At 53.4% G+C, this 17,103-nt stretch overlaps 2 protein-coding genes across 2 annotated transcripts; both read right to left on the bottom strand.

Moving 5' to 3' along the window:
• Positions 1-123: 123 nt before the first annotated feature.
• Positions 124-5,444, bottom strand: LOC116411617 (gastrula zinc finger protein XlCGF26.1-like). The gene is made up of 4 exons (XM_031904270.1): positions 5,282-5,444; positions 4,037-4,150; positions 3,840-3,953; positions 124-3,020 (listed from the first exon to the last, which is right to left on the bottom strand). The coding sequence occupies exons 2-4, from the start codon at positions 4,137-4,139 to the stop codon at positions 1,753-1,755; spliced, it is 1,485 nt and encodes a 494-aa protein (XP_031760130.1). The 5' UTR covers positions 4,140-4,150; positions 5,282-5,444; the 3' UTR covers positions 124-1,752.
• A 3,050-nt stretch (positions 5,445-8,494) lies between these two features.
• Positions 8,495-11,697, bottom strand: LOC101734875 (gastrula zinc finger protein XlCGF26.1). Its single transcript, XM_031904267.1, has 4 exons — positions 11,612-11,697; positions 10,632-10,745; positions 10,438-10,527; positions 8,495-10,187 (listed from the first exon to the last, which is right to left on the bottom strand). The coding sequence occupies exons 1-4, from the start codon at positions 11,631-11,633 to the stop codon at positions 8,854-8,856; spliced, it is 1,560 nt and encodes a 519-aa protein (XP_031760127.1). The 5' UTR covers positions 11,634-11,697; the 3' UTR covers positions 8,495-8,853.
• Positions 11,698-17,103: the final 5,406 nt, after the last annotated feature.

Raw genomic sequence — 17,103 nt, 5'->3', positions numbered from 1 at the left:
TGTGGGGGGGGGGGGCTGATATGAGAGGATGGGGGGGCTGGGGGCAGTCAGGCAGGGAGGAATGGCAGCTAAACAGCAATATAGAAGCTCAGGGGGCGGAGGAACAAAACAAGAGAGAAATTATTTTTTTCAATTGTTTTATTGAGGGGAACATGGGGGGCCCGGGGCCCTTTAGCAAAGCACATGCCTGTGTGTAGCAATACTCCCCTGCCATATTCCTTCTCCTCAGCCCATTAGGGATATCAGGAACCGCTGCCATTTGGGTCACATCTCTGGCTCATTTGCCCCCAGCAATTCCCATTTTGCCCCAGTAGTAACTGTGTGAATCCCAGTATAATAGTTGTGCTTCTCTGCCTGTACCCAGAAGCCCCTGCTGTGTATCAGCAATTGCACAGTGACTCCTCCCCCTGAGCGTCTCCTCCTCTTCCTCATGGTTTCACTGTTTCTTATTTCCATGACACATACCTTATGTTTTTGTCTTTTATGTTAGTTACCCTTTAATTAGCTTGGTGACCAGCCTTTGTCGCAATAGCCTTTGCCAAACTGGTGGCCCAAGCGGCACATCCAGTCTAGTAGCAGCGAGAGTAGTGATGTATGGCTTGATACAAACTCGACCCACCCCTGACCCAGCTCCTCCCCTCTGCCCACCCTGCACATGACATCACAAAAGAGGCGGGGGCACGCATCTATAAAGCCGCGGGCAGGGAGAGCGGGAGTAGGAGCTCAACCCAAACCTATTGTGTGCCAAGGTCGGCCCAAACCCGTCCAACCCACCGGCCCCACGGGTATCAGGCTGGTCCGCGCATCACTACTGCCAGGTATTTTACCAGCCGGGCCAGTGAAAATGATGCTTGATGCCAATGTTATTAACAGGGAAAAGGTAGAAATATACAAAGGCCCTATCAGGGGGTATCCCCAGTGTGTGCCATAGAGTCCCCCTTATTACTCACATACAGGGCCACCCCTTATAGAATGGAACCCCCACACTGGGGTGTGTGCAACTTTGGGGCTACCCGGCTGTTCTGACTATCCCCGTGCTGGTCCGGAGCCGCTTCTCATAGAGACTTATGGGAAACCCCCTGCTTTGGGCAGATACCGGCCCACCTGTGCCCCCTATGTTTGCAATGTGTTGGCCTATGGGAAGGGCAGGGGGGTAGAGGTGCGTCAAGCAACACTGTTTCCACTAGTGCCCCCCATACCACAAACTCTACAGCTTCAATGGAAATTCCTCTGAATATAAATCTCTCAGTAACGGTGGGTCACTTAGCTTTTTTTTTATTATTAAATAGGTGCATTTCCCCTTTAATATAAAAGTTCATGCCTGACTTATCATTGAGTATAAAGTGATATACTGTGACAATGTAACATGCTAAAGAGGCACTTCATTCCCTTAGTCTCTCATTCAGACACTGGTTGCTAAGAACAGGGAGGCCCTGTTGCCGGAGGCATGGATTCCGCCGAATCCTACTGAAAAGGCTGGATCCCAAACCAAATCCTAGATTGGTGCATCCCTAATGATCCCCAACAGGTGCCCCAGGGGCAACAAGCTGCTCACCAACCCCTTAGATGTTTCTCCCTGTGGCCCCAAAACATTTGCTTATTTTTGAGTTCTGGCTTAGAGGCAAGTTTTGGTTGCCAAAATACCAAATAGCCAATCACAGCCCTTATTAAGTTTTTCCTTGCTTGGGTTCTCCCCAACGTGACTCATGGGTAATTAAGGTTGGAGATCCCTGGCCTGTTCCTTTACGACTTTTATTTGTGGATTTTCTGGTGTCTGACAAGTTTGTTTCTCAAAGAGAAGCTTTTGCCGCACTCGGCGCAGGTGAATGGTTTCTCCCCGGTGTGGATTTTCTGGTGGCTGTGCAGGTTAGTGCTATGAATGAAATTCTTTCCGCAGTCGTTGCATTTAAACGGTCTCTCGCCTGTGTGAATTCTCTCGTGGATCTCCAACGTACTCTTCTGAGCGAAGCTTTTCCCGCACTCGCTGCAGGTGAAGGGTTTCTCCCCCGTGTGGGACCTCTGGTGTTTCAGAAGCCCGTGTTTTGCCGAGAAACGGTTGCCGCATTCCAGACATTTGAAGGGTCTTTCCCCGGTGTGAACTCTCCGGTGCTTGTTGAGCCGGTCCTTTAGAGTGAAGCTTTTCCCGCAGTCTGCGCACATGAAGGGTTTCTCCCCGGTGTGGATTCTCTGGTGTTTCTGAAGCTCGTTTTTAATAGAAAAGCATTTGCCACATTCTGTGCATCTAAAGGGTTTCTCCCCGGTGTGGGTTCTCTGGTGCTTGGTCAGTCTGTACTTTAGAGTGAAAGTCTTGCCGCACTCGGTGCAGGGGAAGGGGTCGACGCCGGTGTGAGCGCTGAGATGTATCCGGAGCTGGTAACTGTGAGAGAACTGTTTGCTGCATTCGCCGCAGGTGAATGGTTTCTCCCCCGTGTGCACCTTCTGGTGGGACAAGAGGCTGCTCTTTACGGCAAAGCTTTTAGCGCACTCGGAACACGTGAAGGGTTTGACCCCCGTGTGAATCCGCTCGTGCGCCAGCAGATTGCTCTTTTGGGAAAAGCTCTTGCCACATTCCGGGCACGGGAACGGCGTCTCAGCCGTGTGGATTCTCCGGTGTGCCAGGAAGTTGCCCTTACGATAAAAGACTTTGCCACATTCTGTACATGGAAACAGCCCCTCCGCCGTGTGAACTCTCTCGTGGACCCGCAGGCTGCTCCTATGGGAAAACTGACTGGCACATCCGCTGCACCTGAATGGTTTCTCTGTCGGGGAAACCTTGTTGCACATAAATGGTTTCACTCGCCCGTCGCTTCCCCTGCGTGAGATTCCGACACTACAAGTCAGTAGGTGCCCCTGTGCGCTGCTGCCTGAGATACTGGTTCCACAATAACAGCAAATAAAACCCAGTAATTCAGGTCTCTCTGAGCACTCGCCGTACATAGCGCCGGGCTCCGCCTCGGGGAATGGGTCACCTGGTCGCAGTCTGGAAATTTCACAGCGGTTTCCACTGGTCAAGCACCTACCTGATAACAGAAATCAGAATGCAAATTACTGCCACATTCAAACTTCCCCCCCCCCCCCAGTATTTCTCTAAATACATAGCTCCAATTCTATGGTTTTTGGGCTGCTCTCTTTCCCATGGTCAGGCAGGAACCCCCCCTGGGTAAGTGAATCCAATCTCCCCCCAGTACTTACCCAGGTACAGAGCTCTGATTCTCTGTACTTCCTGCTCCTGGGCTGCTCTCTTTCCCATGGTCAGACAGGAACCTCCCCCTGGGTAAGTGAATCCAATCTCCCCCCAGTATTTACCCAGGTACAGAGCTCTGATTCTCTGTACTTCCTGCTCCTGGGCTGCTCTCTTTCCCATGGTCAGGCAGGAACCTCCCCCTGGGTAAGTGAATCCAATCTCCCCCCAGTACTTACCCAGGTACAGAGCTCTGATTCTCTGTACTTCCTGCTCCTGGGCTGCTCTCTTTCCCATGGTCAGGCAGGAACCTCCCCTGGGTAAGTGAATCCAATCTCCCCCCAGTACTTACCCAGGTACAGAGCTCTGATTCTCTGTACTTCCTGCTCCTGGGCTGCTCTCTTTCCCATGGTCAGGCAGGAACCCCCCCCCCGGGTAAGTGAATCCAATCTCCCCCCAGTACTTACCCAGGTACAGAGCTCTGATTCTCTGTACTTCCTGCTCCTGGGCTGCTCTCTTTCCCATGGTCAAGCCCTGGTCTCTATCTAATATTCAATGATGCACAGATCTCCCATATGATCTTATAGATGGGGAAATGACTCCAGGGATGTCCCTCAATGTAATTCCCGTGTAACCAACACAATCCCCCCCTACCTACCCCCATCAGTAATGGGAACGGCCAAGATTTCCATTGGGATCTGATGATCTGCAGAGTCCGGTTCTTCCTCCTTTACCTTTATCTGTAATATTTCTGATTCAGCCAATGGGGAAGCTGCCAGTAAGGGAGAGACAGGGCCATGTAACTGCCATGTATATATGTTGGTATTATTTTAAAGAAATATAAACGTTACTCACCGGCCCCAGGAACGGGATCCATTTCCCTCTTTATTGTGGGCAGAGGCTCCTCAGTGTCCGGCTCTTCATTCTCCCATTTCCCCTCTAACCTCCTTGGTTCCATCTCTGGAGAACCTGACAGCAAGGAACAGAAACCCACCATATAAAGCTGCCTGTGGGGCTGCGCTTGGGCCCCCCCTCTGATATTAGTGCAATAAATACATGTTGTACAGGGAGGGGTTTATCCAATCAGTAAACTGCCCCTCTCTATCAGCCCCTGCAGCGGGATTAACCCCCAGTCCCACAGCCGCCCCTCTCTATCAGCCCCTGCAGCGGGATTAACCCCCAGTCCCACAGCCGCCCCTCTCTATCAGCCCCTGCAGCGGGAATTAACCCCCAGTCCCCACAGCCGCCCCTCTCTATCAGCCCCTGCAGCGGGATTAACCCCCAGTCCCACAGCCGCCCCTCTCTATCAGCCCCTGCAGCGGGATTAACCCCCAGTCCCACAGCCGCCCCTCTCTATCAGCCCCTGCAGCGGGATTAACCCCCAGTCCACAGCCGCCCCCTCTCTATCAGCCCCTGCAGCGGGATTAAACCCCCAGTCCCACAGCCTCCCCTCTCTATCAGCCCTGCAGCGGGATTAACCCCCAGTCCCACAGCCGCCCCTCTCTATCAGCCCCTGCAGCGGGATTAACCCCCAGTCCCACAGCCGCCCCTCTCTATCAGCCCCTGCAGCGGGATTAACCCCCAGTCCCACCAGCCGCCCCTCTCTATCGGCCCCTGCAGCGGGATTAACCCCCAGTCCCACAGCCGCCCCTCTCTATCAACCCCTGCAGCGGGATTAACCCCAGTCCCACAGCCGCCCCTCTCTATCAGCCCCTGCAGCGGGATTAACCCCCAGTCCCACAGCCGCCCCTCTCTATCAGCCCCTGCAGCGGGATTAACCCCCAGTCCCACAGCCGCCCCTCTCTATCAGCCCCTGCAGCGGGATTAACCCCCAGTCCCACAGCCGCCCCTCTCTATCAGCCCCTGCAGCGGGAATTAACCCCCAGTCCCCACAGCCGCCCCTCTCTAATCAGCCCCTGCAGCGGGATTAACCCCCAGTCCCACAGCCGCCCCTCTCTATCAGCCCCTGCAGCGGGATTAACCCCCAGTCCCACAGCCGCCCCTCTCTATCAGCCCCTGCAGCGGGATTAACCCCCAGTCCCACAGACAGTGCAGGGAGGAGGAGGAGGAGGAGGAGGAGGAGGAGGGAAAAGCACTTACCCAGTAGCCCAGGCTGGAGATGTGAGTGCAGGGGAGGGGAATGTCAGGGACACAGGGGAAGGGAATTGCAGGACACAAACTCCCAGCCGGCCCCTCACATCTCAGCTCCAGACATTGTGATGTTTTTCTCCCTCCCTTTGCTGGGATTTCGGTTCCCACCCATAGAATAATATGGTTCAGCCCATGGGCTCTCCCAGCCAATAGGATTGTGCTGAAGTTTGCAGCTGAGCCGTTAGACATTGCTGCCATGATACTAGTGGGCAGATTTGCCCTGCCGCTATTTAAAGAGACACTGATACCAAAAATAAACCATCCTTTTTACATCTATTGTATCACTGCCTGTCAGGCTATGTGTAAGTTTGCATTAAAGTATTTGCCTGATGCTGTTACATTCCCTGTCTGATCCCCCATATCTCTGTATGAGGGGGCGGCCATATTTGTCTGTTAGTATTAGAAGCTGTAACTGACAGTCAGAGAAGGGACAGTCGGGTTTAGGGACTGCAGGTAACAATACACAAGCAGCCTGTCAGCCAGACACCATCTACATGGCCTGTAGGCAGTGGCGCCCTAGGCAACCCGGTCGGCCCCCTCCGTTGGCGCGCATGCGCAGTTCGGGGGGGGGGGGTGCGATGCCGTGGGTCGTTGCCCCCGCTGCTTGTCATTAGCGGCGGGGGCAATGGCAAAGTAGGGGAACTAGGGGTAGGCAGGAGAGGTATCCTGCCCCCTAATCATTGCGCCCTAGGCAGCTGCCTCTTCTGCCCCCCCTAGTTCCGGCCCTGCCTGTAGGGAACTTTGTAAGAAACTTTGGGGCCCCCCACAAGCTATTGATATGGGGCCCCCCCATGAACACGTACCAATATTTAGGCCCCGCCCTTTGTGTGTTCAATATAAACAGCTGTTGTTTCTCTATAATAAGCAGCTCATATAAAGATTTCCATTGGTTAATGTGCTAAGTCAGTCAGTTTATTGGGGGTCAGTGGGGTTTGCCCAAGTTTAACCCCTTCCCGCCTACCTGCCCCGGCTCTGCGCTGTCATTGCTTAATGTGGAAGTTTAGCGGCCCAATTAGGTAAAACACCTGCCCAGGGGCCACTATTACTCATTGGTGCCAGTAAATCTGTAGGTTCAGCCGCTGGCCCCGCCCTCTTAACCCTCAATTCGCCCTGATCCCGCCCCAAACTTACCCTTCCTCTTCCTTCTTCTCCTTCCCTGATCCTCCTTGCAATGTCCGTGATGTCATATCCCCGCCGCTTTTGTCACTGCCCCGCCCCCTCCTACATCACAGCCCACCATGAGTAATGAGAGCTAGCGGGGCGATGGGGGGAATTGCAGGCAAGGGATTGGAAATAGTTTTCATTTTTAATGGAGAACCTGGGGCCATTAGGACTGTACTTCCCCTTTAAATATCAAGGGGAAGTATAAATCGGCAGCTGGGGTCGGTACCAACCAATCGGCCCCCTTTAAATAGAGATGGCGTCTGCCCCGCCCATATACACACCCCCACGTCAATTTCCCTGCCCCCATTCCCCTGCCTAGCCTGGGCATTTCCCCACCCCATGATGTCACTTCCCGCCCCCATGTGATGTCACTGCCCCCCCCAAACCCAAAGGCCAGTATTTTAACGACAAAATGGTGGCAACTTTTAAATAATGTTCTCTAACTCCCACTCTCTAATTACTTGTGGCCCCGCATTTACTTGATTGGCTGGGGCCCCCCTGCTGTCAGTGAGTTTTAGTCCCAGTAGAGCCGCACAGGGATTGGATGGGTGAAGTCTGGATGTGTAGGGGGCGGCGGCACTGTAGGATAGGAACCAATCAGCAGCTAGGCTGACCTGATAGTAGTAATTGGTAATTTGCTCACAAACTGAATCTCTTCTGTGCTTTGCTGCAGTCATTGGTTCCCCGGAGCGCTGCAGGGTGCGGCCATCTTGCCTACTGGCAAACTGCCCAAAATCCTTATTATATTCATATGCAGCAATACATGGAATAGGATGGACAAATGGGGCAAATCTTGCAGAACTACCCTTGTATATCTCTGTGCAAATGCTATGGAGTGGGCTAAAGGATCTGTTGCTGCTTTGTGGTTGCCAGTACGGTCACTGACCCTAGCAACCAGTCATTAGTCTAATGCTGGGCGGGGTTGTGCTGGGGGGGGGGTCAGGCTGGGGGTGGAGGCAGAAAAATAAGCAAGAAATAAAAAACACGACAATGGCAGTCTGAGTTTGGGTTGCTTAGCAACCAGATGTAATTTTAAGTTTTATCTCAAAGAGAAGCACATGGGGCAAATCATTGCACAACACAAACGTAACAATCGTAACAATCGCAGCACATTTTGTAAGAACATCAGACCCAACATGGAGCCGAACCGAAGCCCAGAGTCCAACCTCCAGTCCCGCGGCGCCGGCTAAAGTGACGGAATAAAGATGTCGGCGGCAGAAACTCACACATAAACCAAAACGGGTTGAGGAGACTGCCCCATACGTATGCAAATAGCCACAAGGGATTCTGGGAACCAGTCCCAAACAGCTCCAAGAAAATCTCATTTGCATGGGTTTATCCTATAGGCTGACGCTCAGTGGGACGAGTTCCCAGAATTCCTTGGGTTTATTAGCAGCAAAAATGAAACTGCCTCTCTGCCTAAAATACGTCCCAGGGATTGCTTTGCCTTTAATGAGGGTTAATTAGATTTTGGTTGGGATCGGATTAAAGGGAAAAGGTTTGAAAATGTTGCTTTATTTGATAACAATGGAGTCTGTGGGAGATGCACTTCCTGTCATTTCTGGATAAGGAGTTTCCGGATAACAGATCCCACACTGGTAATTTCCATCAGCAATATATTATTTCAAGGTGCACTTAGCCTTAAAGGAGACATTTCCTATAAACATTATGAATGTACCAGGGAATTATACTCCTCTAGATATAGAAGGGTTGTGCTTAAAGTTGTGTTTCTGACTGATTTATTGAGAAATTCCCCCAAACCCCACTAGCCCCGCCCATCTGTTCCACTTCCTGCTGCCTCCTTTCCCAGGCTGTGTAGGATAGGAACCAATCAGCAGCTAGGCTGACCTGATAGGGAACTGAAGCCTGTCTGTGCTTGTGTGACTGCAGGGCTGTGATTGGCTCTCCCCCTCCTACTGTGCTTCTGGCAGGGACCGTTAGGACACGCCCACCCCTCATGTGAAACCCAGACAGGGACCTGAGAGGATCTATAGGGAGCTCCAATAAAGGGGCCATTGTTACAGATAGGGTTAATGTTTAGCCCAAAGGGAAACCAGCACCGGATATTATTCATTCATAACCACCCAGGCACGGGCAGGGCGCTGCATATGGGGCAGTACTCACAGTTCAATGTACAGTTACACAGAGATAAAATACAGCCCCCGAAATCCTGCCTGAATTACCACAAGATGGGGGGGTGGACTTGGCATTTTTGCCGCAGTGAAGCAGAAATAAGTCCTTTCGCCAGTAGTTTTTTTGATGGTTCAGTCCATGGGGTGGGAGGAGCCTGAAACCTCGTTCTATTTGCATAAGTTCATCTCCCCGTTACATTCGGGGTCACTGTTCTACCTCCCCTATTAAGAAGGGGGTAGAACGTTCCCTTTGTTCCGCACACGTAAAGCTTTTGCGCCTCTGTGAGTTTTCTGGTGCCGGGTGAGTTTGTGCCTTTCGGGGAAGCACTTCCCACAGTCCGTGCAGGTCAGTGGTTTCCCCCGGGTGTGAATGTTCTCGTGCCGGTGCAGGCTGGCGCTATTGAAGTAACTCTCCCCACATTCCGTGCAGGTAAAGGTTTTCTCCCCACTGTGAACTCGTTGGTGTTTATAAAATCGGCCTCTGCTGCCGAATCCTCGTCCGCATTCCGTGCAGGTGAATGGTTTCTTCCCGGTGTGAATCCTCTGATGATTGTAGAGGCTGCTGTGGTGGGAGAAGCTCTTGCCGCACTCCGTGCATATGAAGGGTTTCTCCCCTGTGTGAGTCCGGTGATGTTTCTGTAGATCAGTCTTCATGGAAAACCTCTTGCCACATTCCGTGCATTTGAAGGGTTTCTCCCCCGTGTGGATTTTCTGGTGCTTTCGGAGGCCGTTCTTCAAATTGAAGCTTCTCCCGCACTCGGTGCACATAAAGGGTTTCTCCCCTGTGTGAATCCTGAGGTGGGCGTCAAGACTGCTCTTCTGACAGAAGCTCTTCCCGCATTCAGTGCACAGGAACGGCACCGCCCCTCTATGGAGTCTCAGGTGGTTCTGAAATTCACTTCGTAAACGGAACCGTTGGCCGCATTCTGGACACGTTAAAGGTTTTTCCCCGGCGTGAGTGGCCAGATGCTTGATAAGCCCAGTCCTTAAGCAGAAGCCTTTCCCACATTCCGCGCAGGTAAATGGTTTCACCCCAGAGTGGAACCTCTGCTGTTTCTGAAGTTCGTCTTTTACACAAAACCCTTTCCCACCCCCTGTGCAGGCAAATGGTTTCTCCCCCGTGTGGATTCTCAGGTGTTTGTTGACTCTGTATTTTAGGGCAAAGCTTTTCCCACATTCTGGGCAGGTGAAGGGTTTCTCCCCTGCGTGAAGTCGTTGGTGCTCCTTGAGTCTGTGTTTGCTAGAAACCAATTCCCCACATTCTAAACTCCTCAATGGTTTCTCTCCTGTGTGAATTTTCTGGTGGTTTGTAAGTCTCTTATTGAGGGAGAAACGTTTCCCACATTCAGCGCACGTGAATGGTTTTACCCCGGCGTGATTACTTATGTGCGTGAGAAGCTGGTACTTGTAAGTAAACTTCTTCCAGCATAAATGACAGGCAAAGGGTTTCTCCCCTGTGTGAATCCTCTTGTGCGTCGTGAAACTGCGATGCCCATCAAAGCTTTTCCCACATTCCGTGCAAATGAAGGGTTTCTCTTCCGTGTTTAACTGTGGGAATCCTGGTAGATTGAGATGCACAACAGTGTTAAACCCAAACTCACAACATCCCCCTCCTACTGTGCTATTGGCAGGGACCGTTAGGACACGCCTACCCCTCATTTGTGATTGGCTCTCCCCCTCCTACTGTGCTACTGGCAGGGACTGTTAGGACACGCCCACCCCTCATTTGAAGTTTGTCCTTGCTTCCCTGAGGGCAAACATATCTAACATTAGGGTTAGGTCCTACAGGCCTAGTCAGTCGCTACTTACCTACATCCATTGGGTTCAGATGATCATCAGAATTGGAATCCTCTTCCTTTATCTTTACCTGTAATATTTCTGGCTCCCCCTCAGGGAAAGCTGCCAGTAAGGGAGAGACAGGGTCAGAACCATCTCCCTATCCATATTTGAGGCCAAACAGCATAATTTCATATTCAGTTACTGCAGAACCTCTGGCTACTTACCCACACCTGTAAGGGCAACTGCTGAGCTTTCCATTGGGGTCTGATGGTCTTCAGGGTCCGGTTCTTCCTCCTTTATCTTTATCTGTAATATTTCTGATTCAGCCAATGGGGAACCTGCCAGTAAGGGAGAGACAGGGCCGTGTAAAGCTGGGAGTAAGGGAGAGACAGGGCCGCGTAAGGCTGGGAGTAAGGGAGAGACAGGGCCGTGTAAAGCTGGGAGTAAGGGAGAGACAGGGCCGTGTAAAGCTGGGAGTAAGGGAGAGACAGGGCCATGTAAAGCTGGGAGTAAGGGAGAGACAGGGCCGTGTAAAGCTGGGAGTAAGGGAGAGACAGGGCCGTGTAAAGCTGGGAGTAAGGGAGAGACAGGGCCGTGTAAAGCTGGGAGTAAGGGAGAGACAGGGCCGTGTAAAGCTGGGAGTAAGGGAGAGACAGGGCCGTGTAAAGCTGGGAGTAAGGGAGAGACAGGGCCGTGTAAAGCTGGGAGTAAGGGAGAGACAGGGCCATGTAAAGCTGGGAGTAAGGGAGAGACAGGGCCATGTAAAGCTGGGAGTAAGGGAGAGACAGGGCCGTGTAAAGCTGGGAGTAAGGGAGAGACAGGGCCGTGTAAAGCTGGGAGTAAGGGAGAGACAGGGCCGTGTAAAGCTGGGAGTAAGGGAGAGACAGGGCCGTGTAAAGCTGGGAGTAAGGGAGAGACAGGGCCGCGTAAAGCTGTGAGTAAGGGAGAGACAGGGCCGCGTAAAGCTGGGAGTAAGGGAGAGACAGGGCCGCGTAAAGCTGGGAGTAAGGGAGAGACAGGGCCGCGTAAAGCTGGGAGTAAGGGAGAGACAGGGCCGCGTAAAGCTGGGAGTAAGGGAGAGACAGGGCCGTGTAAAGCTGGGAGTAAGGGAGAGACAGGGCCGCGTAAAGCTGGGAGTAAGGGAGAGACAGGGCCGTGTAACTGCCATATTGGGGTTATTAAAAAAATGTAAAACGTTACTCACCGGCCCCAGGAACGGGATCCATTTCCCTCTTTATTGTGGGCAGAGGCTCCTCAGTGTCCGGCTCTTCATTCTCCCATTTCCCCTCTAACCTCCTTGGTTCCATCTCTGGAGAACCTGACAGCAAGGAACAGAAACCCACCATATAAAGCTGCCTGTGGGGCTGCGCTTGGGCCCCCCCTCTGATATTAGTGCAATAAATACATGTTGTACAGGGAGGGGTTTATCCAATCAGTAAACTGCCCCTCTCTATCAGCCCCTGCAGCGGGATTAACCCCCAGTCCCACAGCCGCCCCTCTCTATCGGCCCCTGCAGCGGGATTAACCCCCAGTCCCACAGCCGCCCCTCTCTATCAGCCCCTGCAGCGGGATTAACCCCCAGTCCCACAGCCGCCCCTCTCTATCAGCCCCTGCAGCGGGATTAACCCCAGTCCCACAGCCGCCCCTCTCTATCGGCCCCTGCAGCGGGATTAACCCCCAGTCCCACAGCCGCCCCTCTCTATCGGCCCCTGCAGCGGGATTAACCCCCAGTCCCACAGCCGCCCCTCTCTATCAGCCCCTGCAGCGGGATTAACCCCCAGTCCCACAGCCGCCCCTCTCTATCAGCCCCTGCAGCGGGATTAACCCCCAGTCCCACAGCCGCCCCTCTCTATCAGCCCCTGCAGCGGGATTAACCCCCAGTCCCACAGCCGCCCCTCTCTATCGGCCCCTGCAGCGGGATTAACCCCCAGTCCCACAGCCGCCCCTCTCTATCAGCCCCTGCAGCGGGATTAACCCCCAGTCCCACAGCCGCCCCTCTCTATCAGCCCCTGCAGCGGGATTAACCCCCAGTCCCACAGCCGCCCCTCTCTATCAGCCCCTGCAGCGGGATTAACCCCCAGTCCCACAGACAGTGCAGGGAGGAGGAGGAGGAGGAGGAGGAGGAGGAGGAGGAGGGAAAAGCACTTACCCAGTAGCCCAGGCTGGAGATGTGAGTGCAGGGGAGGGACAATGCCAGGGACACAGGGGGGGGAATTACAGGACACAGTTCCCAGCATGCCCCTCACAGAGTCACATCTCAGATTGGATAAATAATGCCGAAACCTCACTGGATCATGTGACTTGTAATGATAGGAGGAAGCGGAAGGCAGGCGATGCAGAGAGGGGGGGGGAGTTGAATGGAGACGTAGAGCCCAGAGCAGAATGCAGGGCGGTGTCTCTCCTGCCCCAGTTTCCATTCTGCTTAGTGTAACCTTTGGGTTATTCGGGTCACTCAGATAAACGGCAAATTAAACGGGCGCTGGCTTCTCTACAGAACTGTCGCTATGAAGGAACGGCGGCGCCATTTTCTTGGTGGGCACATATATATCCATTGCGCATGACTGACAGCAACCCTGCAGGTTACCCCTGACAACCGGCTGCTTCCCGCTCTAGAGACACTGTTACTCCGTGTGTGGGGTTATTGCTCATGGTTGGGCCCAAGTACATTCTCTGTGTCACACTCATTATCCAGGATCCATTGATCTGATTCTATTCTGTCAGATACGGTTCCCCCTGTGCCATGTATAGACTATATACAGTTATAGAGATAATATAGGTTTATATGTGAGGGGCCGCACACAGGAGGGCTGACGGGCAGAGGGTCTCATTTATTCCCACAGTAATGTGTCTGGGGCCCCCGCGTAACCGGGCAGTGTGGGGGCACCCCTGTAACCGGGCAGTGTGGGGGGCACCCCTGTAACCGGGCAGTGTGGGGGGGCACCCCTGTAACCGGGCAGTGTGGGGGGGCACCCCTGTAACCGGGCAGTGTGGGGGGGCACCCCTGTAACCGGGCAGTGTGGGGGGGCACCCCTGTAACCGGGCAGTGTGGGGGGGCACCCCTGTAACCGGGCAGTGTGGGGGGCACCCCTGTGACCGGGCAGTGTGGGGGGCACCCCTGTGACCGGGCAGTGTGGGGCTAAAACACATGGGACACAGCCGTGTAATGGCTCCCAGCACCCAGGGGTTAGAGCCTCCCAGTGTCCTTGTACCAGAGTCTTCAGATTCACCCCAACTGCCCTAGGTCTATAGCACCCAAATTATCCCCAGGTGCCACATTCATCGCAAGCACCCTTGTACCGCAGCACCCACATTCATCTCAAGCACCCTTGTACCGCAGCACCCACATTCATCTCAAGCACTCTTGTACCGCAGCACCCACATTCATCACAAGCACCCCCGTACCGCAGCACCCACATTCATCACAAGCACCCCCGTACCGCAGCACCCACATTCATTACAAGCACCCCCATACCGCAGCACCCACATTCATTACAAGCACCCCTGTACCGCAGCACCCACATTCATCCCAAGCACCCTTGTACCGCAGCACCCACATTCATCTCAAGCACCCTTGTACCGCAGCACCCACATTCATTACAAGCACCCCTGTACCGCAGCACCCACATTCATTACAAGCACCCTTGTACCGCAGCAGCCACATTCATCTCAAGCACCCTTGTACCGCAGCACCCACATTCATTACAAGCACCCTTGTACCGCAGCACCCACATTCATCACAAGCACCCCCGTACCGCAGCACCCACATTCATTACAAGCACCCTTGTACCGCAGCACCCACATTCATCCCAAGCACCCTTGTACCGCAGCACCCACATTCATCACAAGCACCCCCGTACCGCTGCACCCACATTCATTACAAGCATCCGTGTACCGCAGCACCCACATTCATCACAAGCACCCCCGTACCGCTGCACCCACATTCATTACAAGCACCCCCGTACCGCTGCACCCACATTCATTACAAGCACCCGTGTACCGCAGCACCCACATTCATCCCAAGCACCCTTGTACCGCAGCACCCACATTCATCCCAAGCACCCCCGTACCGCAGCACCCACATTCATTACAAGCACCCCCGTACTGCTGCACCCACATTCATTACAAGCACCCTTGTACCGCAGCACCCACATTCATCCCAAGCACCCCGTACCGCAGCACCCACATTCATCCCAAGCACCCCCGTACCGCAGCACCCACATTCATCACAAGCACCCCCGTACCGCTGCACCCACATTCATTACAAGCACCCCCGTACCGCTGCACCCACATTCATTACAAGCACCCGTGTACCGCAGCACCCACATTCATCCCAAGCACCCCCGTACCGCAGCACCCACATTCATTACAAGCACCCCCGTACTGCTGCACCCACATTCATTACAAGCACCCTTGTACCGCAGCACCCACATTCATCACAAGCACCCCCGTACCGCAGCACCCACATTCATTACAAGCACCCCCGTACCGCAGCACCCACATTCATTACAAGCACCCTTGTACCGCAGCACCCACATTCATCCCAAGCACCCTTGTACCGCTGCACCCACATTCATTACAAGCATCCGTGTACCGCAGCACCCACATTCATCACAAGCACCCCCGTACCGCTGCACCCACATTCATTACAAGCACCCCGTACCGCTGCACCCACATTCATTACAAGCACCAGTGTACCGCAGCACCCACATTCATCCCAAGCACCCCCGTACCGCAGCACCCACATTCATTACAAGCACCCCCGTACTGCTGCACCCACATTCATTACAAGCACCCTTGTACCGCAGCACCCACATTCATCCCAAGCACCCCCGTACCGCAGCACCCACATTCATCCCAAGCACCCCCGTACCGCAGCACCCACATTCATCACAAGCACCCCCGTACCGCTGCACCCACATTCATTACAAGCACCCCCGTACCGCTGCACCCACATTCATTACAAGCACCCGTGTACCGCAGCACCCACATTCATCCCAAGCACCCCCGTACCGCAGCACCCACATTCATTACAAGCACCCCCGTACCGCTGCACCTACATTCATTATAAGCACCCGTGTACCGCAGCACCCACATTCATCCCAAGCACCCCCGTACCGCAGCACCCACATTCATCTCAAGCACCCTTGTACCGCAGCACCCACATTCATCACAAGCACCCCCGTACCGCAGCACCCACATTCATTACAAGCACCCTTGTACCGCAGCACCCACATTCATCACAAGCACCCCCGTACCGCAGCACCCACATTCATCACAAGCACCCCCGTACCGCTGCACCTACATTCATTATAAGCACCCGTGTACCGCAGCACCCACATTCATCCTAAGCACCCCCGTACCGCTGCACCCACATTCATTACAAGCACCCTTGTACCACAGCACCCACATTCATCTCAAGCACCCTTGTACCGCAGCACCCACATTCATTACAAGCACCCTTGTACCGCAGCACCCACATTCATTACAAGCACCCTTGTACCGCAGCACCCACATTCATCACAAGCACCCCCGTACCGCAGCACCCACATTCATCCCAAGCACCCCCGTACCGCAGCACCCACATTCATTACAAGCACCCTTGTACCGCAGCACCCACATTCATTACAAGCACCCTTGTACCGCAGCACCCACATTCATCACAAGCACCCCCGTACCGCAGCACCCACATTCATCCCAAGCACCCCCGTACCGCAGCACCCACATTCATTACAAGCACCCTTGGTGTTGGGACACCTATAGGGCAATGTATGAAAATGTGAAGAGGCAAAGTCAGATGTTTGCTTTCAAACAGGTGCCAAGAAAATGCTGCCCCCTGATTGGTTGCTATGGGCTACTAACAACCCCGCATCTTTTATTGCATATTCCTTCATTTTCTAACACGGGTGTGCCATCCCGAGCAACCAATCAGTTCTCAGCAAACTATCACCTTGGGTGGGTGGTAGGAATAATAAGCGCCAGCGGCCTCAGTATGTAGCTATTCCTCTAATCTTGTCTCCCATAATTCTTAGTTTAAGCCCCACCCATGAGACTCCACCCACAGATATCAGGGCTGCTCGTGGAAAGCTGTGCAGGAGTCAACCCGAAACCACGCCCCTTTCCAACTAAACGCCCACACGCGACTTGTCCATCACTGACACCACCAGAGGGGGCAGACATGAGTAAGGGGGGGATGCCCCTCCCCCCCACTGGACACACATTCAAGGTACATGTAAAGCAGTGCATTTAAAGGGGAAATCATTCCAAATCCTTTCCTATCATTTATGTTGAGCAAAATAAACTTTACTTACATTATAGAAACTATTTTATTTTTTTCCCTTCAGTCTTGGAATTTACAGTCACAGCCAGCAGGGCGGCGCCATTTTGTGTTCCCTGTTATTAAGGGAAAGCTTTTTATCCCCCCAAAATCTTGTGAATTTGCCCTCTAGGTGATATCTAGTGCTGAATGGGACATTAAAGTAATTGCAATTAAAAATCTGAGCTGTCAGTCATATATTGCCTTGTGGTGATGTAGCATCAGCTGATTGGCCACTTGTGGTGATGTAGCATCAGCTGATTGGCCACTTGTGGTGATGTAACATTGGCTGATTGGCCACTTGTGGTGATGTAGCATCAGCTGATTGGCCACTTGTGGTGATGTAACATTGGCTGATTGGCCACTTGTGGTGATATAACATC

This window comes from Xenopus tropicalis, chromosome 6 (genome assembly GCF_000004195.4).
Source record: "Xenopus tropicalis strain Nigerian chromosome 6, UCB_Xtro_10.0, whole genome shotgun sequence".
In the NCBI taxonomy this organism is placed as follows: Eukaryota; Metazoa; Chordata; class Amphibia; order Anura; family Pipidae; genus Xenopus; species Xenopus tropicalis.
Note: the sequence above shows the minus strand (reverse complement) of the source record. Positions and strands in the feature narration are given on the sequence as shown.